The following is a 24,793-nucleotide window of genomic DNA, read 5'->3' as shown; positions in this document are numbered from 1 at the left end:
AAGGACTGCAGTGATTCAAGGAAAAGGTCACCACCATCTTCTGGGAATAGACAATAAATACAACCTTGTTAAATTACCTGCAACCTGAGAGCAAACTTTTTCAAAATGACAGTCTCCTCTCTCCCGTTCCTTAATGAATATCTTGTTACCTGCAGCAGGACTAGTGTCGCTGTTTGTGTCAGCCCTGGTTCAGTTGGTAACACTCTCTAGCCTCTGAGTCAGAAGTTGTAAATTTAAGACATATTCCAAAGCCTTGAAGATGGTGACACTTCAATGTTTTACTGAGGGAATGCTGCATTGTTGCAGGCGCCATCTTTCAGATGAGATGTTAAACTGAGGCCCCTATCTGCCCTCTCCAATGGATGTTTAAGATTTCATGGCACTATTTTGAAGAATAGGACATTTCTCCCCAGTGTCCTGGCAAATATTTATCCTTCAACCGCCATCACGAAAACAGCAGATTGCCGTTTGTGAGATCTTGCTGTTCCGGCATTACTACAGTATTACACTTCAAAAGCTATTCATTGTAAAGCGTTTGGGGGATCCTTATGAAAGGTGCAATGCAAATTATTTATTTTCGCGTCATTGGAGGCAAACTTGTAAAATGAATGGGACATTAGGGGCGAACTGGGAGAACTTGATGTTGACAATTGATCATCCAAACAGCAGTCTTTTACTCCCCAACGCCGAGAATACCTCATTGAACATACCTCATTGAATATGTCGAAATTTTAAAAAGATCAGACTAAAGTAAATAACTGCAGGAGGTCGGTTAAAATATAAGGGTACTGCTGCTTTAAATGAGATCAGTTTAAGATGGCAGCTACCGTTTACTCTCATTCTGTGACTTTGGAGGTATAACTATTTGACAGGTACCAGACAGAAATTCCTCTTTTAAAGAAAAAATAAGAAACGCCCCTCCTATTTTGAGTAATTAATGAGCCGCCGAGGAAACCAGATTCTCAGCAATTGGGCATTTCAGAGACACTGAATCCTACTAATGTCACTTAATGACAGGGAAAGGCACCAGCCTTTCCTTGAAAGAGGAATGTTGCCCCTGAGAAATGTCACCTTAAGACTATGCTTAGGGCTAGTAGGGAAAAAAGCTCAAAGTCAATGGAATAAAAGATACACAGGGACAGATGTAGAACTGTGCTGGGTGAGGTGAGGGCATGGATCTTACTGAGGAACTGGCGAAACGCATGCTAAACGTTATCTGTGTAAATAAACGCACCATAACAAGGCAATTGAGCTCCATCTGTCGAGGAGCTCGTATTTAAATATCTCAGTTTCAAATAGAGCTTTTTTGTTGCATGAAACAATGTTTTGAATTCCTCACGCTTAAGATGTTCCGATAACATTGTAAAGAATTTCTGAAGTCGCCACCCTGTTAGTTTTTGTTTCAGGTGAGCAGAAGGGGGCAAGGCACACTTAAAGCATGAAGTGTTAGCGATCACGCCCTAGGACTCTGGCAGGTCCCATTTAAAGAGACGCTCTTCGCCCTGGGTGCGTTCGGATTACTGCAGCTCGGCAAGTACTGAAGCCCCGGCTATTGGACTCTGATTCCCAGCATCTAATCGCTATCTGCTTCGGCCAGTTCCAGTGCCTGGTTTCTCTGTCTGTCTATCTCTCTCCCTGGCACGTTTATGTATTTCTCTCCACACGCCCCACCATCGAAGACATGAAGAAAGGCCACGAAGTGCGGCCGGGTCGTTCGTGGCTGTTGTTGCTTTAAGACAAGTAGAGCTGTTTTGGGGGCTGAGGGAAAAGTGATCCAGCTCCATCAGCAGCATCCAGCTGCTTTGCTTTGGTGAGTGTTACTTTTGGTTTGAAAGTTCCTGATGCTCTCCCTGCCTCGCTCCTTCCTTCCCTACGTTGGGAAGGTTAAGCCGCCGAGCGAGGTCTTTCTTTGCCCTTGAGAGACGCGTCTAGGTACAGCTGGTAGGAGTGTGATAGAGTGTGTGTCTGAGAGAGGGAGAGAGGAGCAGATCTCCACTCAAACGCTTGCAAAAATCTTCCACACACCAGAACAAAAAAGCCAGAGGCTACTCTGACCCTAATTACTGTCATTTCCAGCCACACAGCATCAAACCACTGAGTTGGCAAGTTGCACAATTTCAGAGCTGTCACTGCCACTATTAGAGGCACCGAGACCTGCGGCAAGCCTGTCTTTGAGCAACAGGCATGGCCAGCTGTACTTTTGATCTGGGAGGGAGACCCCTCGTGTGACCCTAGTGTCAAGGTGGCTTAATTCGTCAGCAAGTGTAAATTCATTCTAAACATTCAAAAATAAATCAGTAAGTTTCAATTTCGCTCCTTACACATTCCAGAAAACCAGGAATCGTCTAACCGTTCAATCTTGGTTTTAGGTTTGGGGTTAAATTTAGTTTGAAGCGACGTGGTTAATAAATGGGTCGCTTTTGTGCTGAGGTGGCCACAGAGCGTTTCAGCGTGTGATTGACATGTTTAAATAACTCCATGCGCTTACTACTCGTTGGCCTTTCCCTCTGTGTGTTACACTCGATCTCAGATGCCCTCAATGTCCAGATCTTAAATATCTGAGTGCTGACTCTTCATTGTAGTGACCCGCCCCCCACAGACACACACCTGTCCAGCAGCGATCTCTCTGCTGATGCTCTAACTCTTCCTTCTGCTTGCTCACTCTCTGTTCTACTTGAAAGTTTCTCAGGGTCCTGGCTATTCATGTGCACATGTTAACTTTGTGCGGTTGCTGCCCCAGTCTGTATCCCCCACGCCCCTCACACCTGTCTCCATCAGATATCTCAATGTTCATGCCCTAACTCTTGGTGGTCCCTCCTCTCTCTCTTTCTCTACTTGATCTGAGCCTCTCAAGGTGCTGACTATTCCTGTCCATGCCTTGAGTCTTTGTACCCATGTCCCCACTCTCTTCATTGTCCTTCTCCCCTTCTCTCTCCCTCTTTCAGTTGTGCTCGGTCTGAAGACCAGAAGCTCCAACACGCCTGCTTGCGTCTCCGGGCCACCCCGATGTCCTCCGAAGCCAAGTCACGATGGAGTGGCTCCGGTTCGCAAAAGAGCGACACGACCCGCAGGTCCACCATGCTGGAGATGTCTGAGAACGCCACCAGTGCGCACTACGAGCCCGTCCCGCTGCCCTTCCAGAGAAGCAACAGTCCCGACAGTAGCACGGACAATAACTCGGAAATCCGTGCCGCCGAGAGCCGGGCTGAGGTGATCATCAACCCCGATATCCCTCCTAAATCTATCAGCCTGCCACCCCACATGTCTCCCTACAGCGGCCGTAAACCCTTCTTCTCCAAGGTCAACATCCAAGGGAGAACTTATAACTTCTTAGAACGGCCCACCGGCTGGAAATGTTTTATCTACCACTTCACAGTGTAAGTACAATTTACCGTTGTCTTCAAAAATGTGCGTTGAAATGTTGTGCAAAGCGATCCGTTCAGTTTAAAGCCCCTGCCATCAAATATGATTTTCGGGTATTCGATCTTTTCCCCCCTCGATCTTTAAAAGGCAAATGAAATCTTTAAGATCTATTTTGGAGTTGTATGTTTAAAGAAATCGGGTCGTAGGGAGGGGAATTGTGTCAATATAGTTTGACAGTTCCTGCAGTGCAGCACCTGGCTCCAGGAATTGGTCAGTCAGCCTTTTCCCGAAAGATAGCATCCCAAAATAACCTGAAAATCTATGGCCAACGGTTGGCGAGACAGTCGCTGTCTATTGGTGCCGTGTTAAGATGCCAATGTTTAAATGCTCTCTGAAAATGTTTTCTTCCCCTCTGAGAGCTTTCCAAACATTTACACAGGTGTTAAAACGGTTTTACCGATTTGTAAGTGACAGATGAGAAATTCGGGACAAAGGGAACAATTTGAATCTAACTTGTTCTGTAAGTGCACTTCACGGACTGACACATTCACGTGTACTCAGATGTAGTTACGGTGTCCTAAATTGAATTTATTTGGGTTATAACGGGTCTATTTTATTTTTATTTGGCCCGGGTAATGATGTAGCCAGGACCCCAGGATTTAGGAATGATTCGACAGTCCAGGGGCTCAGTTCAGCTGAAATGAGGGTAGGACACGTTGTTTCTCGTCTTTTGCAGTGCACCCAATTGTGTTCTGAAAGCTGTCTTTTCCAGAAATTATCTTTACGATTAATATGGGTGTGACACGATGCTTCTTAAATATATGCTTTACTTCGAACTTTTATAATGAAGGGAAGGAAGGCGATCTCCAAAGGAAAACTATTTATTGAAATCTAACACCAATCCTTTAAGTTCAGAGAATGGTAGAATTCTGCATCACAGAAGTAGGGCATTCGGCCAATTGTGTCTGTGCTGGCTCTTTGAAAGAGTTATCCAATTAGCTCCACTCCCCTGCTTTCCCCACAACAGCCATCTAATTCTTCCCCTTCAAGTACAAATCCAGTTACCTTTTGAAAATTAATACTGAATCTGCTTCCACCAGCCTTTCAGGCAGTGCAGGAGGTTGTTATAGTGAGAAACCTTGGTTTTACCAATTCCTGTTTCTAATTCATTTTAATCTTGATTAATTTGCTGTTTTGGATGATGTCACCTTTGCGTACAGGGCGGAATTGGTGATGATGCGGTGGGAGGTAGATCGGGTCAGATGGGGAAGCGCAAACCTTAAATAAAAGTTTGTTCAGATTGCAGAAGTATTTTAGAATTATTTTCTTAATGCGGGTAAGGGTGGATTCCTTCCCAAACATTCTCTCGGCCATTGACGATAATAACACTGATGAACTGCACACAAGCACCGACCGTGCAAGCCAACGTTGTCGAGAGGTCATTAGTGTGCGACATGCAACAGAGAACGTAATGGGACTTTTGGCATCATTGCTGCACCTCATCAAAGCCGTTGCATCGTTTCTTGTATATACCAAAGCAATAGTTGCCACTTTATGTATGGAGGACACTATCAAAGCAGATTGGCTAATGAGATATTTAAAATATTTTTGAAGTTTTATTGCTTGTGTGTTAAAGATATGTGTGGCGCTCTGAGATGAGTTGGCTTTTTAGAAAGATACTATCAAGAAAGAGTGAACAGGGATCTTTTTTCAAGAGAAGGCTGGAGGGTGACCTAATAAAGGTCTATAAAATTATAACAGGTAGATGTGGAAAAAATGTTTCTAATTGTGGGTGAATCCAAAACTCGGGGTTAAAAATAAGAAGATAGTCACCAATAAATCCAGTAAAGAATTCAAACAAAACTTCTTTTTTCCCAAAATATCCTTGATAAATTTGCAAAGGTAGAGTACCAATCAAGTGTGGCAGTACATAAAGTGCGTTAAAGATCAATTTAGTTAAATACAATACATGTGCATCTGCATTTACATTGCATTTAAACATTTTCTGATACAGCCTGAGGGATGTTGTATTGGCTCCAGCCCCTATGTGTACTATGTCAGAGGGCTCTAATTTGTGTCTGTTCCCCATTGAGTATTTGTGGTAGCTGCACTAAATTCCAGTCCATCCCTCAACACATAGTCCTCCCTTTGGAACGTGCCAGTCAGCAACACTCGGTCATCGACAGCTCTTTGCACTGGAAAACCAACTTGTCTTATACAGACCAAAGAGACTCTTTCATTGATTTGATGTTTGTCTCAATGTGTGTCCTTGGGAGCAGTCTGCAGGACACGGAATCCAGTGTTTCAGAACTGTTTGGGATGAGCCTTGACCAAAACCATTGCATCTCTTTCCAGACATTCTTTGCAAATGCACATTCTAGAAGGAGGTGGGTGATGGTCTCTTCCCCACCGCAGCTGCCTTGAGAACAGTGTCCGGTGGCGCTGAGACTCCAAATGTGTATGAGACTCCAGAATCTGATAGGGAGGGCTCTTACCATCACCAAAGCTCCATATTGGTGCTCGTTTGAAATTTCTGGTGATGCGGTATTCTGCCAAATGATCTTGAAAGCCTGCCCAGGGAACCAGCCAGCAGCATCCACCATCTTTTTTCCACAGGACTTGTGGAACTTGTTATCACATGGAGTAGCTAAGGTGAATAGCATTTAAGGGGGAGTTAGATAAATACAAGAGGGAGAAAGGAATGTAAGGCCATTCTGATTGAGTTAGATGAAGTAAGAAGGCAGGAGGCTCCTATGAAGCATAAACTCCAGCATAGATCTGTTAGGTCAAATGGGCTATTTCTGTGTTGTAAATTCAATGTAATACTACTGTACAGCGCAGTCAGTCTGATCCCTTGCTGCTACTCCAACTTGCCCACTAACTCTTTAACCAGTCTATAATACAATAGCCTCGACTTTTAAAACTTTAAAGGTATTATGTTTTGTGTATATGTGTGTGTGTATATTATATATATATGTATGTATATAGTGTGTGTGTGCGCAATACGCACACAAACTTAGGATCGTGATACAATATATGCTACTCCCCCCCCCCCCCCCCCCCATAGCACATGTGAACTGAAGCCAAAAATTAGTGCGAATCTGGCACTAAAATCCCATTTCAGTTTAAATTGCAAGAAATTTCTCTGTCCATCTCAATATCTGTCACCGGCCAAAACTTGCCAAAAATAGGAATGACTCTGACATGCATGTGTTATGTAACAGGCTCCATAACCTGCAGAATGTTATAAGGAAAGTGGGGTTAAGCTATGAGAGCTCTTAAACCTGACATATGTTATTGCCTTATAACACACTCTGGCCTACTACTTGTTATCCCTCACAGTAACATCTCCATTCACTTTCTACAATGACACCACACACTTGTTCTTTTATGAACAAACTTATTATCGTTTTACACAAAGTGTGCAAAGAAAAACCGTCCCCTTTGGGTTCCAGTACTACTACAAACAGGATAAGTTTTGTGGCACTCATTTTAAAAAGTAACTACAGATAACTAGCATGAATGTGAACGTGTTCCAAAAGATACTTCTGATGTATATTTTGACTTTGATCGGAAAAGTATACTTGGGGAGCTGGCCCATTTTGTTCAAGGTCAAGCCAGAAATACTTAGGAATACATTAGATTTCTTTGCCACTGACTGGGACTGAAGGTATTGACTGTAATCAACCTCCGATAATCCTTTGGTCACCAGCCCAAGTAATGTGAGACTTGTTATTGTGTTTCGACTTGTTGTTTGACTGTGAGAGCCATCACAGTCGATGCAAATCCGATTCTTACCCAACAGGTGTAGTTGTCAGCAATAGTGGAGTGTCAGCCGGTAGCACTCTTGCCTCTAAGTCTGAAGGTTGTGAGCTCAAGTGCCAGTCCAGAGACTGGAGCACAAAAATTTAGGCTGACATTCCAGTGCAGTACTGAGGGGGTGCTGCACTGTCAGAGGTGCCGCCTTTTGGATGAGATGTTAAACCCGGCCTGCTCTCTCAGGTAGACATTAAAGGTCCCATGGCACTAGTTCGAAGAAGGACAGGGGAGTTATCCCAGGTGTCCTAGCCAATACTTATCCCTCAATCAACATCACTGAAAAACAGATTATCCGATGATTATCATATTGCTGTTCATGGGAGCTTGATGTGCTGTGCTTCCTACATTACAACAGTGATGCTTCAATAAGAGGTACTTCATTGTATGTAACGTGCTTTGGGACATCCTGAGGTCATCAATGGCACTATATAAATGCAAGTCTTGCTATTGCTTTTTACCCAGACAGCCCTCAAGGGCTCCATGCGGAACCACTAGACAGGAACTAGGAGGAATAAACCTTGTTAAAGTTTCTCTTTCCCTAACTCAAGTGCAAGTAGGCAATTTATATCAGCATCCCCCTCCCCCACCCCATATTGCCCTATTTGAGATGTTAATCTGTTGTTAATCCATGCTATCCTGGACGAAACATCTCCAGCATGTTATTGAGTGGATTGGTTATATATGTCTACCTGCTATCCCAGGTGCTGAGTGACTGATCTCAGCCACTGGGCTGTGCCAAGTAAAACCAATGAGCTTTCCCCTGTGGGGAGCAATACAAAGTCAATGATAGAGTTGATCCAAATCTACTCTTACACTCCATCCATTGACCCATTTGAATTGGAAATCTCACCATTAAGGAGCATTGCTGAGAATAACAATCATGCATCCAAAGCAAACAACGTATTAAATGAAAGAAGTGACTGCAACTGAAAATTTGAAACAGGAAATAAGGAGCTTGTCTGTCAGCCATTGAAGAGCTGAACTGACATCAGCTGCCTTGCTGTTTGCACAGAGAATAATGTGCCCACCCTAAGAGTTGATCTTGCCTTCAACACAGCTTGAAAGTAATGCCTCTGAATCGGCTGTCCAAGGGCAGCACTGTGAGAGACTCAGAGACTGAGCTTTTGATTACAGGAGATGTGTAGCATCGGAGATCCGGAAAGGAAACAAGGTCTCTTAAGAATAGACAAGGCCTCTTTTCTGGTGCATTTTGCGTTTCAGTGACATTGTTTAAAAATATATCATTTGTGATGGGAATAAGCCAATGACACTGCTTTGTTTGATAGTATATTTGCTCTGTTACGACTGGGGATTTTTTGTAATTGTCGTAGTGCACTTTGTTGAGAAATAAAAACAGAAAATGCTGGAAAACACTCAGCAGGTCAGGCAGCATCCGTGGAGAGAGAAACAGTGAACATTATAGACCAATAATTTTTTTATCAGAACTAACAGATGTTCAAGATGGACAGCTTTTAAGCAAGTACTGAGCTAGAGTGGAGTCTGATAGAGTGGAGGGCAGGAGTGACTAAATACTAAAAATGATGGTGCAAGGCAAAAGGAGCGATGAGTCAAGTATTGAAACAAAAGTTGGGCCTAGAGGAGGTGTAAACAGCTGCAGCAGAATAGCAGAAGGGGAGGGAATCATTGTATCAAAGAGCAGAAGGCCAATTAGAAGGCCCTGTGGCCCTGGAATATGGTGGAAAAAACACCAGTAGACCTGCAGAGATGTGGACCAATGAAGGATCCCCATTCCATGGACTAGCCCACACCTCCTTCACTCCCAATGCCTCTGGTGCCATTGCAGACACCTGGAGCTTAATTTTCAATCCGAGGTCAGGAACCTGACACCCAGCTCATTTACTGGTTCCAACCCCACGTTTGTGTAACTAATGCGATGCTACTTTGACATGGAAAGCCAATAAATGGGCCGGACGTGAGCTTGGCACCCAATTAGTGGCACTGGGCACTGCAAGGAGGTGGGAGCCAGCTCTACATTAGAATGTTCAAAGACAGACGACAGCCATGACTGGGCTTGCCATTGCCTTGCAGAATGGTGCAGGCAGGTAATCAGAGGGCCAGCAGCTTTACGGTGCCTATAAATGGCCAAATGGAAGGTACTTGATCCAGTCTTTTCAAATCACCCTTTTTTCACGCACTTTTATTCATTAGCAACAGCATTTTATGGCTCCCTACAGTGCTCCCAACAGATGAACACTGACATCTCCCAGACACTGCGTTCTCCCCATCCCTGGCGATCGAAAATTTCAAACTCCTCATCGTGAGCCTTTTAATAAGCTCAGCAACAAACACAACTACCACTTCATTGGACGTGTGCAGGTTTCCTGTCCCCACCCTCCCTTTGAAAATCACCGCGTTCCGGAGGCGTCGGGATCCAGTGGCGCCTTCCAGGAACATGATGTTGGATGTACGCCCGCACCTGTCCTCACCCCCAAGGCCAATTGAAAATCCAGCCCCTGATGTCCCAAGGAGGTCGGGAGCAGTCGTCAAGATCTAGGGTTGCTGAACTCACTGGCTACTCAACACCTACCATGCATAATCTTTGACCCTGCATGCATAACATGTAGCCCTGCTGTATTCATCTTTGATTTCCCCACCCTGTAACCTTTCCCTAATTTGAATTGGGTTTCCTTAGCCAAACCTTAAAACCTGTATTCAGTCCTTCATGAAGATTGCCTATTTCTGTGCCCACCCCTACCTCACTCACCCAGTAGAACTGGAACCTTCATCCATGTTCTCATTCAGGCCAAATTTCTACAATTCCATCTTTGTCCACCTCAGCAGGTTTTACTCTACATACACTCCCAACTCATCCATAATTTCACTGCCTCTATCCTATCCCATTCTAAGTTCTGCTGACTTCTCAGCCCTGTCCTCACTGGCTCTCCATCTTCTAAAGCATTGGCTTCAAAATTCTTGCTCTCTTCTACATTTCCTTCTATGGCTTCTTTCCATCCTACCTCTGAAACCTCATCCTGCCCTATGTCACTGCTCACATTCTTCTGAGTCTGACTGTTATAAGAATATAAGAATAGGAGCAGGTCTAGGGATACAGTGCCTCAAGCCTGGTCTGCTATTCAATAAGATCATAGCTGATCTGATCTTGGCTTCAACTCCACTTTCCTGCCTGCTCCCCATAACCCTTGAGTCCCTTATGGTTCAAAGATCTGTCTAACTCAGCCTTGAATATATTCAATGATTCAGCCTCCACAGCACTCTGGGATAGAGAATTCCAAAGACCCTCTGAGAGAAGAAATTCTTCCTCATCTCTGTCTTGAATGGGAAGATTCTGAAACCACACCTCCAAGTTCTTGATTCCCCCACGAGGGGAAACATCTTCTCAGCATCTACCCTGTCAAGCCCCCTCAGAATCTTACATGTTTCAATAAGATCATTTCTCATTCTTCTAGACTGCAAAAAGTATAGGCCCAACCTGCTCAACCTTTCCTCATAAGACAACCATTTCACCCCAAGAATCAACCTAGTACACTTTCTCTGAACTGCCTCCAATGAAAGTATATCCCTCCTTAAGGAGATCAACACCATCGACAGTTGTAGCAATATTTATACTCCATCCCGCTTACAATAAAGGCCAACATTCCATTTGCCTTCCTAATTACTTGCTGCACCTGCATGTTAACTTTTTGTGATTCATGTATAAGGACACCCAGATCCCTCTCTACTGCAGCATTTTGCAGTCTGTCCATTTAAGTAATATTTTGCTTCTCTGTTCTTCCTATCAAAGTGAATATCCCCACATTTTCCCACAATATACTTCATCTGCCAAATTTTTGCCCACTCACTTAACCAATCTACATCTCTTTGCAAGCTCTTTGTGTCCTCCTCACATCTTGCTTTCACAACTATCTTTGTATCATCAGCAAATTTGGCTGCAATACCATTTTGTCCTTTCATCCAGGTTATTAATATAGACAGTAAATATTTAAGGCCCAGCACTGATCTCTGTGGCACCCCATGAGTTACAGTTTGCCAACCTGAAAATGACCCACTTATCCCGACTCTCTTTTCTGGTTGTTAGCCAATCCTCTATCCATGCTAATATATATTAACCCCAACACCATGAGCTCTATCTTGTGCAGTAACCTTTTATGTGCCACCCTATTAAATGCCTTTTGGAAATCCAAATATACTACATCTACTGGTCCCCCTTTATTCACTCTGCTCATTACATCCTCAAAGAATGCTAATAAATTTGTCAAATATGATTTCCCTTTCATAAAACCATGTTGACTCTGTTTAATTGTATTATGATTTTCTAAATGTCCTGCTATTACTTTCTTAACAATGGATTCCAACATTTACCCAATGCCTGATGTTTAGACTAACTGGCCTATAGTTTCCTGCTTTCTGTCTTCCTTCTTTCTTGAATATGGATGATACACTTGCTATTTTCCAAGCTGCTGGGACCTTTCCAGAGTCTGCAGAGTTTTGGAAGGTTATAACCAATGCATTCACAATATATCCCCATCTGCTCCATTGCTAGTCTTAAGCTATTGTGGCCTGCTTACTTGAAATCTCTACTCAAGCTCCTAAGCCCCTCCAAATTGTTTTATTTTTTGCCACCTTCTAAAGACTCCTCAAAACTTATCCCTTTTTTCACTTACCCAAAATCTTCTCCCAGCTCCTGCTCCATTGCTAATTTGCACACCACTTGAAGGATCCACTGCAAACTTCAGTGGATCGATCCATACGCTAATGTGTTCACAGTGGTTTCAAGCATCAGCATATAAAAGGAGCAAGTGATTGCTGGGGAAATGAAATTTTTGAACAGGCACTAACACCAATTTATGAACGTCATGAGTAACTTACAGCCATGCGCCACATGAGCACAAAAGAATGGAGAAAGATATGAGAAAGAGATATATAGATAATGAGAGAGGAATAGGAAGATTGCAGAGATGTCGTAGAGCAATAGAACTAATTTATACATTGCTGTGTATTGCTATACAATGCGGCTTCCCAGTGTGAAAGTCCAGCCCATTGACAGATACCTAATATTATATAAATGTTGTTTACTTTTTCTTTTTTTCTCATTTTATTACTTCTTTATCTCTCCTTGCCCATCCAGTTCAGGAGTCTGTTAGGCCATTATAGAAAGAATGTGGGGAAGAGTTAGAAGGGTTTGTTTTGAAAAATAGTATCTCTGTAAACTAAATTTTTTAAAAACTCAATGGGGGAATTTTATGCTCTCCCCCATGGTGGAGAGCAAAAATCGGGTGGGATGGTGGCCGGGGGAGGGCGGTTTCCTGCCACCATCCCACCTCCGCCAAAATTTAGTTCGGGACGGGAAGGCCCATGGACGGCTTTCCAGTCCTGCCACCAATTGAGGCCCTTCACTGGGCAATTAACCCCAATTAGGGGGCCTCTTCCTGCTGCAGCTGCAATTAGCCATGCAGTCAGTGGCCCTGTCGCCACGTGGGAAGCATGGCATAAGAAACCATGCAGGCTGCATCCCGGCTCCGGGGGTTGGGGATGGGAGGTTTGGCGTCCCTCCTAAAAAGGCACTTCGTGCGTGAATGAGGGACCTAGCATCAGGAAGGGGGTACCCGCTGAGAGCCATCCTGCTGCCCTTGCTGTCGATCATCCCCCTCCCCACAACCCCCAGCCTGTGAGACCCCTCCTGCTGTGACCTACCTATGGCCTGGGTCCAGTGAGGCTCCTCGGCCTCTGGTAAGTGCTCCTCCAGCAGCAGCCACTGCCTGTCAGTGCCCTCCACCATGCTCTCAGGCATCGCATTCCAGACCTTAACCACTCTCTGTGTGAAAAAGTTTTTCCTCATGTCACTTTTGCTTCTCTTACCGAATCTGTGCCCTCTTGTTTCCTATCTTTTCACGAGTGGGAACACTCTATCTCTATCTGCTCTGACCAGACCACTCATGATTTTGAATACCTCTATCAAATCACCTCTCGGACTACTCTTCTCCAAGGAAAACAGTCCTAACTTCTCCAATTTATCTTCATAACTGAAATTCCTCATCCCTGGAACTAGTTTCGTGAATCTTTTCTGTACTCTGTCCAATGCCCTCATGTCTTTCCTGGGCTGGAATTTTATGGTGGATGGATGGAAGCCAGACTCTGACATGAAAGTCGGTGGTGAACCCGCTTCCACCTAGCCTGGGGATCCGTCCTGTATTTTACGGGTCCCCGGGCTTTAAGTATTCCGAGGCGGGACTTCCACCCACTTGAGGGAGGAGGTCCCACCTCAGTGAACTGCCGGCCAATCAGCGGGCTGGCAGCTCTTAGTCCCAGCAGCACCACCAGGAGTGGTGGCTACTGCTGGGACTGCAGTCCAGCCGGCGCCATGGATTGAGGAGGGAAGGTGAGTAGGGGCATGCCTCACCAGGGGATCAATTCTTCCCTGGTGAGGCTGGAGTGGTCATTTGAGGGGAGCGGGGTGTATCAGGTTCCTGGGGTCGGTTGGGAGGCGGGGATGGCCCTCAATCAGGCACTGACATGGCACCCTCCCCACCCCCAGGGCGCAGAAAGGCTGGCAGCTATCACTGGGTGGCCTTTCACGTCCCCAGCATGCCCTCTTGCCACGGGTAAAATACCCGTGGAGGTGGGCAGGGCCCTTAAGTGGCCGTTAAGTGGCCGCTTAAGGGCCTTGATTGGCCTTGAGCGGGCAGGCCATTTCCCACCCCCCAGCCGACACCGTAAACTTGTCCAGAGGCAGAGGCAGGGCGGGTAGTCCTCCCGGAGCTTGCCGCTCAATTTTACGCTGCCTCCATGCCACCATCTGATTCGCTGGGGCGGCATAAAATTCAGCGCCTAAAGTGCAGCACCCAGAACCTGGTTGCAATATTCCAGCTGAGGTCGAACTATTGTCTTATACAAGCTCAACATAACTTCCTTGCTTTTGTACTCAATGCCCCTATTAATAAAGCTCAGGATACTGTATGCTTTATTAACCACTCTCTCAACCTATCCTGCCACCTTGTATCATCTGCAGACTTTGAAATTGTGCCTTGTACACCAAGGTCTAGGTCATTAATATATATTGGGAAAAGCAAGGGTCCCAACACTGACCCCTGCGGAACTCAACTACAAACCTTCCTCCAGCCCAAAAAACATCCATTAACCACTACTTTGTTTCTTTTCACTCAGCCAATTCCGTATGTATGATGCTACTGTCCTTTTTATTTCACGAGTTATAACCTTTCTCATAAGTCTGTTGTGCGACACTGTATCAAACCTCGATTGAAAGTCCATATACAGCACATCAGCAGCTTTGCCTTCATCAACACTCTCTGTTACCTCCTCAAAAAACTCCAGCAAGTTAGTTAAACATGATTTTCCCTTAAGCAACCCATGCTGGCTTTCCTTAATTAAACTGCATTTATCCATGTGACTATTAATTTTCTCCCAAATTATGCTTCCTAGAATTTTCCCCACCACCAAAGTTAAACTGACTGGCCTGTAGTTGCGGTGCTTATTTTCACACCCTTTTTTGAACAAGAGTGTAACGTTTGCAATTCTCCAGTCCTTTGGCACCACCCCTGACGCTAAAGAAAATTGAGACGTTATGGCCAGCGCCTCCGCAAATTCCACCCTAACTTCCCTCAGTATCCTTGGATGCATCTCATCTGGTCCTGGTGCTTTAACCACTTTAAGTACAGACAGCCTATCTAATACATCCTCTTCATAAATTTTAAACCCTTCTAGCGTCTGAATTACCTCCTCTTTCACCATTGCCTGGGTTGCATCTTCTTCCTTGGTAAAGACAGATTCAAAGTATTCATTTAATACCTCAGGTATGCCCTCTGTCTCCATGTGTAAATCCTCTTTATGGTCCCTAATTGGCCCCATTCCTCCTTTTCCTTTCGGATTCCCTTTAATGTTAGCTGCCAGTCTCTTTTCATGCTCTCTCTTTGCTTCTCTTATTTGCTTTTTTACTTCCCCTCTGGACTGACTATTAAGAACCAGGCTGAATATAGAATTTTCTACCTGGCATCTGTCAAAAGCACACTTTTTCTTCTTTATCTTAATCTCTACGTCTTTTGTCATCCAGGGAGCTCTGGATTTGTTTGCCTTACTTTTCCCCTTCAAGGGAACATACCTTTACTGTGCCCGAACTATCTCTTCTTTGAGGGTTGCCTATTGTTCAGCTATTGTTTTGCTTGCCAACCTTTGACTCCAATTTATTCAACTGGCTCCATTCTTACCCCACTAAAGTCGGCTTTCCCCCAGTTAATTGTTCTTACTCTGGATTGTTCTAAACTTTATGATAAAATGATCACTATCCCCAAAATGCTCTCCTACTGATACTTGATCCACTTGGCTCACCTCATTCCAAGAACCAGTACTTCCTTTCTCATTGGATGAGCAACATACAGCTGTAGAAAATTTTCTTGAACACTGTCTAGGAACTCTTGCCCCTCACTGCCCTTTACACGACTATTATCCCAGTCTATGTTTAGATAAATAGATGAGGGAAAAAGGAATGAAAGGTTATGCTAATAACATTTGATGAAATAGAATTGAATGAGACTCATGTGGAGCATAAAAACTAGCATAGACTATTTGGGCTGAATGTTTTGTTTCTGTGCTGTAAATTCTATGTTCCCCTCTTTTTCTGAAGGCACTGATTATCAATGGGCATGGTTATACAGATTCTGATGGTGCCCTGGTGTCTTACACCAACACCAACAACAGCAACAAATCAATTTGCGTTTAATGTAGTTAAATTCCACAAGGCATTTCACAGGAACAAAATCAGACAAAACAATCACAGCTTGCCAAAGAAAGTGACATTAGGACAGGTGACCAAATGCTAGGCCAAAGAGGTAGATGTTAAGGAGGAACATAAAGGAGGAGAGAGAGTTGGAAAGATGATGAAATTTGGGGAGAGAATCGCAGAGTTAAGCACTTACACAGCTGATGGTATGGCAGCCAATGGCGGGGTGAAGGAAATTGGGAATGTATAAGACACCAGTAGGGTGCAGATTTCTCAGAGAATTGAAGAACTGGAGGAGAGATAGGGAAGGGCGAGTCCATGGAGGAATTGAGCACAAGGATAAGAATATTAAATTGGAGGCATTGATGGACTGAATGTATGGTTGCTAAATTTGCTGATGACACCAAGGTAGGTAGGAGAGTAAGTTGTGAAGAGAACATAAGGAGTCTACATAAGGAGGGGGTAGGCGATGGCGTAGTGGTATTATCACTGGACTAGTAACCCAGAGACCCAGGGTATTTCTCTGGGGACATGGCTTCGAATCCCACCACAGCAGAAGGTGGAATTTGAATTTAATTAATAAATCTGGAATTAAAAGCAAGTCTAATGATGGCCAGGAAACCATTGTCGATTGTTGCAAAAACCCATCTGGTTCACTAATGTCCTGTAGGGAAGGAAATCTGCTGTCCTTACCTGGTCTGGCCTACAAGTGACTCCAGACCCACAGCAATGTGGTTAACTCTTACTTGCCCTCTGAAATGGCCTAACAAGCCACTCAGTTGTACCTAACCGCTACGAAGTCAATAAAAAGGAATGAAACCGGACAGACCACCCGGCATCGACCTAGGCACTGGAAATGACAACGGCAAACCCAGCCCTGTCGACACTGCAAAGTCCTCCTTACGAACATCTGGAGGCATGTGCCAAAGTTGGGAGAGCTGTCCCACAGACTAGTCAAGCAGCAGCCTGACATAGTCATACTCATGGAATCATACCTTACAATGTCCCAGACACTGCCATCACCATCCCCGGGTATGTCCTGTCCCAACGGCAGGACAGACCCAGCAGAGGTGGTGGCACAGTGGTATACAGTAGGGAGGGAGTTGACCTGGGAGTCCTCAACATCAACTCCGGACCTCATGAAGTCTCATGGCATCAGGTCAAACATGGGCAAGGTAACCTCCTACTGATTACCACCTACCGCCCTCCCTCAGCAGATGACTCAATACTCCTCCATGTTGAACACCACTTGGAGGAAGCACTGAGGGTGGCAAGGGCACAAAATGTACTCTGGGTGGGGGACTTCAATGTCCATCATCAAGAGTGGCTCGGTAGCACTACTACTGACCGAGCTGGCCGAGTCCTAAAGGACATAGCTGCCAGACTGGGTCTGCGGCAGGTGGTGGGGGAACCAACAAGAGGGAAAAACATACTTGACCTCGTCCTCACCAATCTGCCTGCTGCAGATGCTTCTGTCCATGACAGTATTGGTAGGAGTGACCACCGCACAGTACTTGTGGAGACGAAGTCCCACCTTCACATTGAGGATACTGTCCATCGTGTTGTGTGGCACTATCACCGTGCTAAATGGGATAGATTTCGAACAGATCTAGCAACGCAAAACTGGGCATCCATGAGGTGCTGTGGACCATCAGCAGCAGCAAAATTGTACTCATCCACAATCTGTAACCTCATGGCCTGGCATATCCCCCACTCTACCATTACCATCAAGCCAGGAGACCAACCCTGGTTCAATGAAGAGTGCAGGAGGGCATGCCAGGAGCAGCACCAGGCATACCTCAAAATGAGGTGTCAACCTGGTGAAGCTACAACCCAGGACTACTTGCATGCCAAACTATGTAAGCAGCATGCGATAGACAGAGCTAAGCGATCCCATAACCAACGGATCAGATCTAAGCTCTGCAGTCCTGCCACATCCAGCCGTGAATGGTGGTGGACAATTAAACAACTAACTGGAGGAGGTGGCTCCACAAATAACCCCATCCTCAATGATGGGGGAGCCCACACATCAGTGTGAACGATAAGGCTGAAGCATTTGCATCCATCTTCAGCCAGTGGTGCCAATTGGATGATCGGCCTCCTCCTGAAGTCTCCAGCATCACAGATGCCAGACTTCAGCCAATTCGATTCACTCCGCGTGATATCAAGAAACGACTGAAGGCACTGGATACTGCAAAAGCTATGGGCCCTGACAATATTCCGGCAATAGTACTAAAGACCTGTGTTCCAGAACTTGCCGCGCCCCTAGCCAAGCTGTTCCAGTACAGCTACAACACTGGCATCTACCCTGCAATATGCCCAGGTATGTCCTGTACACAAAAGGCAGGACAAGTCCAACCCGGCCAATTACCGCCCCATCAGCCTACTCTCAATCATCAGTAAAGTGATGGAACGTGTCATCAACAGTGCCATCAAATGGCACTTGCTTAGCAATAACCTGCTCAGTGACGCTCAGTTTGGGTTCCGCCAGGGCCACTCAGCTCCTGACCGCATTACAGCCTTGGTTCAAACATGGACAAAAGAGCTGAACTCCAGAGGTGAGGTCAGAGTGACTGCCCTTGACTTCAAGGCAGCATTTGACCGGGTATGGCATCAAGGAGCCCGAGCAAAACTGGAGTCAATGGGAATCAGGGGGCAAACCCTCCGCTGGCTGGAGTCATACCTAGCACAAAGGAAGATGGTTGTGGTTGTTGGAGGTCAATCATCTGAGCTCCAGGACATCACTGCAGGAGTTCCTCAGGGTAGTGTCCTAGGCCCAACCATCTTCAGCTGCTTCATCAATGACCTTCCTTCAATCATAAGGTCAGAAGTGGGGATGTTCACTGATTATTGCACAACGTTCAGCACCATTCGTGACTACTTAGATACTGAAGCAGTCCGTGTAGAAATGCAGCAAGACCTGGACAATATCCAGGCTTGGGCTGATAAGTGGCAAGTAACATTTGTGCCACACAAGTGCCAGGCAATGACCATCTCAAACAAGAGAGAATCTAACCATCTCCCCTTGACACTCAACAGCATTACCATCGCTGAATCCCCCACTATCAACATCCTAGGGGCTACCATTGACCAGAAACTGAAGTAGCCATACAAATACCGTGGCTACAACAGCAGGTCAGAGGCTAGGAATCCTGCAGCGAGTAACTCACCACCTGACTCCCCAAAGCCTGTCCACCATCTACAAGGCACAAGTCAGGAGTGTGATGGAATATTCTCCACTTGCCTGGATGGGTGCAGCTCCAACAACACTCAAGAAACTCGACACCATCCAGGACAAAGCAGCCCGCTTGATTGGCACACGATCTACAAACATTCACTCCCTCCACCACCAATGCACAGTGGCAGCAGTGCCATCTACAAGATGCACTGCAGCAATGCACCAAGGCTCCTTAGACAGCACCTTCTAAACCCGCGACTTCTACCAACTAGAAGGACAAGGGCAGCAAATACATGGGAACACCACCACCTGCAAGTTCCCCTCCAAGTCACACGCCATCCTGACTTGGAACTATATCGACGTTCCTTCACTGTTGCTGGGTCAAAATCCTGGAACTCCCTTCCTAACAGCACTGTGGGTATACCTACCCCAAATGGACTGCAGCGGTTCAAGAAGGCAGTTCACCACCACCTTCTCAAAGGCAATTAGGGATGGGTAATAAATGTTGGCATAGCCAGTGACGCCCACATCCCATGAATGAAAAAAAAACAAAGTGATATGGATAGGTTAAGTGAGTAGACAAAGGTTTGGCAGGTGGAGTATAATGTGGAAAAGTGTGACCTTGTCCACGTTGGCCAGAAGAATAGAAAAGCAACATATTATTTAAATGGAGTGAGATTGCAGAACTGTAAGATGCAGAGGGAACTGGGTGTCCTAGTGCACTAAACACAAGATGTTAGTATGCAGGTACAGCAAGTGATTAAGAAGGCAATGCAATGTTGTCATTTATTGCAAAGGGAATGGAATATAAAAGTAGAGACGTTTTGCTACAGTTGTGCAGGGCATTCATGAGACCACATCTAGAGTATTGTGTTCTGCTTTAGTCTCCTTACTTAATAAAGGATATAATTGCATTGGAAGCAGTTCAGAGAAGGTTCACTCGACTGCTTCCTGGGATGAGAGGGTTATCTTATGAGGAAAGGTTGGACAGGTTGGGTCTGTATTCATTGTAGTTGAGAAGGATGAGAGATGATCTTCTTGAAACATATAAGATTCTGAGGGGTATTGACCGGGCAGATATTGAAAGGGTGCTACCCCTTGTGGGAGAGACGAAAATTAGCGGGCACTTTTAAGACAGGGATGAGGAGAAATCTTTTTTCTCAGAGAGGCATGAGTCTGTGGAACTCTCTTTCCTGGACAGCGGTGGAGGCAGAGTCATTGAATGTTTCTAAGGAAGAGGTAGACAGATTCTTGACAAGCAAGGGAGTCAGAGGGTTACAAGGGTAGGCAGGAAAATAGAGTTGAGTCCACAAACAGATCTTATAGATTGGTGGAGCAGGCTCGAGGGGCCGAATAGCCTACTCCTGCTCCAAGTTCGTATGTTCGTACGTATGTTAGCTAATATTATTTTTTTTTTTAATTAGAGATACAGCACTGAAACAGGCCCTTCGGCCCACCGAGTCTGTGCCGACCATCAACCACCCATTTATACTAATTCTACACTAATTCCATATTCCTACCACATCCCCACCTGTCCCTATAATTCCCTGTCACCTACCTATACTAGGGGCAATTTATAATGGCCAATTTACCTATCAACCTGCAAGTCTTTGGCATGTGGGAGGAAACCGGAGCACCCAGAGGAAACCCACGCAGACACAGGGAGAACTTGCAAACTCCACACAGGCAGCACCCAGAATTGAACCCGGGTCACTGGAGCTGTGAGGCTGTGGTGCTAACCACTGCACCACTAGGCCAGCAAGAATTGGGCCGATGGATGAAATGGGCTTGGTGTGAGTTAAGATGCACACAGATGAGTTTCACATGATCTGAAGTTTATAGAGGGTGCAAAACAGGAGGCTAGCCAGGAGAGGCTTGGAATAGGCAAGTTTGAATGTAGCAAGAGCATGGATGAGGGTTTCAGCAGCCGATGGGCTGTGGCAGAGATGGAGACGGGTGATATCATGAAGTCGTCCATCTTTATCTTTCGGACAGGATAGCGAGTGTCAGTCGGCTATTTGACCATGCTGGGCTCTACAGTGAAAGAAAGATGTATCTATATTGGACCTTTCACAACCATGGGACATCCCAAAGGACTTTACAGCCAATGAAGTACTTTTGAAATGTAGTCACTGTTTAATGTAGGAAACAAAGCAGCCAATGTGCACATAGAAAGCTCCCACAAACAGCAATATGATAATGATCAAATAATCTGCTTTTGTGATGTTGATTGAGGAATATGTACTGGCCAGGACACCAGGAATAGCTCCCCTGCTCTTCAAAATAGTGTCATGGGCCGGAATTTTACATTAGGTGGGAGGCCCCACCCACCGGACAAAAAGTCGGGGGCGAGCCCGCCTCTACCGGGCCTGGGGAGACACGCCAGGATTTTACGTTCCCCAAGCCCTGAATTGGTCTCGGGCGGGACTTCCGCCCCTCTGAGGCAGGAAGTCCTGCCTAATGGAACTGTTAGCCATTAGCAGGCTGGCAGCTCTCAGTCCCAGCAGCGCCACTGGGAGCGGTGGCCACTGCTGGGATTGCACCCAGCCACAGCAGGATCGTGGACGCCGACCCGGAGAAAAGCTAAGTCTCTGGGGCCTCACCGGGGGCAACGGCCAGGCCCCGGCGAGGCAAGGGGGGTCGGTTGGGTGGAGGGGAGGGGGCGCGGGGGGGGGGTGTAGTGTTGTGCAGTGGGGGCAGTTGGGCCTTGGGGTTGGGCCCTCCATGGGGCAAGGGTGCCCGATCAGGAGGGCTCCCCCCTCCCCCCACCACCTAGCACACAAGGAGGCCACCAGGTTTCATTCGGCAGCCTCCTGAGGGGTCTGAGCCGCCCACCCACTGCTGGTAAAATACCAGCGGTGGCGTGAGGAGGCCCTTAAGTGGCAGTTAATTGGCCAGTTAAGGACTTGAACCTACAACTTTCTGCTGCAGATGTAAGAGTGCTACCAACTGAACCACAGTTTCGTGTGTCTAATCCTGTCCTTGTTTGATGCCCACGTGTGCACATTCCAGAAAGGAGTCTCTAGATAGCAATCAGAAATGGGAACTATTTAGTAGCCCTGAGCCAAGTGTGAATTCGTCTTTTACTATTTGAATGATTTATGGACTGCTGGCATATACGTGAAGCCAAAAGATCTATCAAGAATCATTTGTCACAAGCAAGGCTTGTTAACTTCATTTTTAGAATTTATGACATTGCAACCTGAAACAGCCCATTCTTTATCAACCTGTTCTAATTAAACCACCCCATGCTTTGATTGTTGATTGTGGCTGTCACTGAACAAGCCCAAGGGAGGAGCTCCTAGCCCTGCTGCTAACAATCAAAAAAGAGCGGAAAGGAAAATTTGCACTTATGTAGTGTCTTTCACAACCTCAGGACATCCCAAGGTGATTTACAGCCAATAACTACCTTAGGTGTGTAGTCACTGTTGTACTATAGGAAACGTGGAAGTTGTTTTTGTGCCAGTCGGGTCTCTCAAACAACAAGGAGATATTGCCATATAATCTGTTTTTGTGATTTTTGTTGAGCAGCAAGTATTGCTCTGGGAAATCAGGGAGAATTCCCCTGCTCTTCTTCAAAATAGTGCCATGGGATATTTTATATTCATCTGAGTGTGGAGATGAAGCCTCAGTTTAATGTCCATTGTAAAAGACAGCACCTTTGACAGTGCAGCACTCCCTCAGTATGACATTGAGATGCCAGCCTAGGTTATGTGCTCAAGTTTGTAACATGAGACTTGAGACCACAACTTTCCGACTTTAAGACACATGTGCTACTTGGAGCCATGTCTGACAAATTCAGAACTTGAGCACCCAATTTAAATTGATGGTCTAATGTAGTACTGACAGAGTGCTGCATTACTGAACATGTTAAACATCAGATGAAATGTTAAACTGAAGCCTCATTTGTCTGTTCCATAGCAATATTTGTAAAAGAGCAGGGAGATGTTGTGTGATTTCTCATTACAGGAGGTCTTAAGGTGTCCTGCCCAACTCTCAAACAACATCATCAATAATTGATTAATTGGCCATTCATTTCATTTTTGCTTGTGGGATCTTACTGTGATTTCCTGAATAAAAAAGAACTTGCATTTATCAAGCATGTAAGCATGTCCTCAAGAGATTCCAATGTGATTTCTATCCAGTGAATTACCTTTGAGATGCAGTTACTGTTGTGTTGGGCATTTGTTATATAACATCAGTTGCTACACATCAAAGTTATTAATTGTTTGTAAAGTGTTCTTTATTACTCCTTAGGGGTGTTTGCACAATATAGATTGCTTCAAAGTGCATTTTCTTTAGAGAAAAGTCAAGATAATGTCCTGTATTAATTCCACATAATTGGCAGTCCAACCCTTTCCATCATCTAGCTCCCTGGGACTGCATTTACGTGATTCCATTCCTACTTATCCAATATGGCTCGATTTCACTCCCTCACTGTAACTTCAAGAGTTCCCCATGGACCTATTCTTGGGTTCCTCCTCTTCCTTATATACATACTGTCCCTTGGTGACATAATCTACAGGCACAGGGTCAGCTTTCATATGTACGTTAATGATACCTAGCTCCACCTCTCCACTGTTACTTTGGACATTCTTAATTGCCTCTCTGTCCGATATCCAATCATGGAATGAGTCTTAATTTCCCCACGCTCAATGTTACGTATCCTGCCACAAACTGTGCATCCTTTTCACTGACTCTCTGCTCCTTACCAACCACTCATTCAACTATTTCACCCCCTCCCATCTGTTTCCCTCCATAATCTCTAAATCGCCCAAGTTTCTATTCCACATATCTTATCCTGTTTTAAGTCCTGCTTGTTCATCACTGTTGATTTACACTGTTTCCCAATGCATCATTTTAAAATTTTTATTCTATTTCTATAATCTCCTTCAGCCCTATGTTTCAATGTCTCCACCCACATGTCCTGGTCCTCTGAGGCCTTCTATGCAGCCCCTGACAGACATGGAGCAGCATACAAATATACTGGGTTTTCACCCACTAATATCACTTTCCCCAGACAGATAATTTATCCCATACTGGAAACATATTCAAACTAATTACGTGATGGGTTTTCATATTCCGTGATGGGTTTTCAAAGAAGTGGTGACGTCTTAATTGTTTTAGGAATAGAATTACCTATGACCCTTTCAGTAATTTTATAATTTTAAAAAGAACTTTTGCAATACATATAACAAATACTGTTGTAAATTCATGTTTAAATTACATTTAATATCTCAACGACTAAACTGAAAAATCTTGCACTAATTAATGGGTGCCAGCACTTGTGCCTCTGAGTCAGAAGGTTTAAGGTCCCACTCCTGAATATTGAGGTTAATAATCAAATCTAATGAGTGCTTCACTATCAGTGGTTTTCTTTCAGGTAAGGCATTAAACGATGGCCCTCTCTACCTTCCCATCACTATTCAAAGAAGAACAGGGAGTTATCTTGGCCAAAATTTATTCTTCACCCTACAGTATATTATTTAAATGGAGAGAAATTGCAGAACTCTGTGGTAGAGGGATCTGGGTGTCCTGATACATGGTTCACAAAATGTTCGTATACAGGTACAGCAAGTGATTAGGAAGGCAAATGGAATGTTGTTATTTATTGTAAGGGGAATTGAGTATAAAAGTAGGGAAGTTTTACGACAGTTGTACATGGCATTGTTGAGACCACATCTGGAGTACTGCGTACAGTTTTGGTCTCCTTACTTAAG

The 24,793-nt window shown here is 45.1% G+C and overlaps 1 protein-coding gene across 1 annotated transcript in view; it reads left to right on the top strand.

Moving 5' to 3' along the window:
* Nucleotides 1–3,006: 3,006 nt before the first annotated feature.
* The window catches only part of LOC137377281 (potassium voltage-gated channel subfamily KQT member 1), an 889,621-nt gene continuing 867,834 nt past the window's right edge, over nucleotides 3,007–24,793 (top strand). Inside the window, exon 1 of the mRNA XM_068046827.1 lies at nucleotides 3,007–3,377. Coding sequence (XP_067902928.1) covers nucleotides 3,007–3,377 — 371 coding nt within the window. The remainder of the gene's footprint in view (nucleotides 3,378–24,793) is intronic.

Source organism: Heterodontus francisci, chromosome 14 (assembly GCF_036365525.1).
Source record: "Heterodontus francisci isolate sHetFra1 chromosome 14, sHetFra1.hap1, whole genome shotgun sequence".
NCBI lineage: Eukaryota > Metazoa > Chordata > Chondrichthyes > Heterodontiformes > Heterodontidae > Heterodontus > Heterodontus francisci.
Note: the sequence above shows the minus strand (reverse complement) of the source record. Positions and strands in the feature narration are given on the sequence as shown.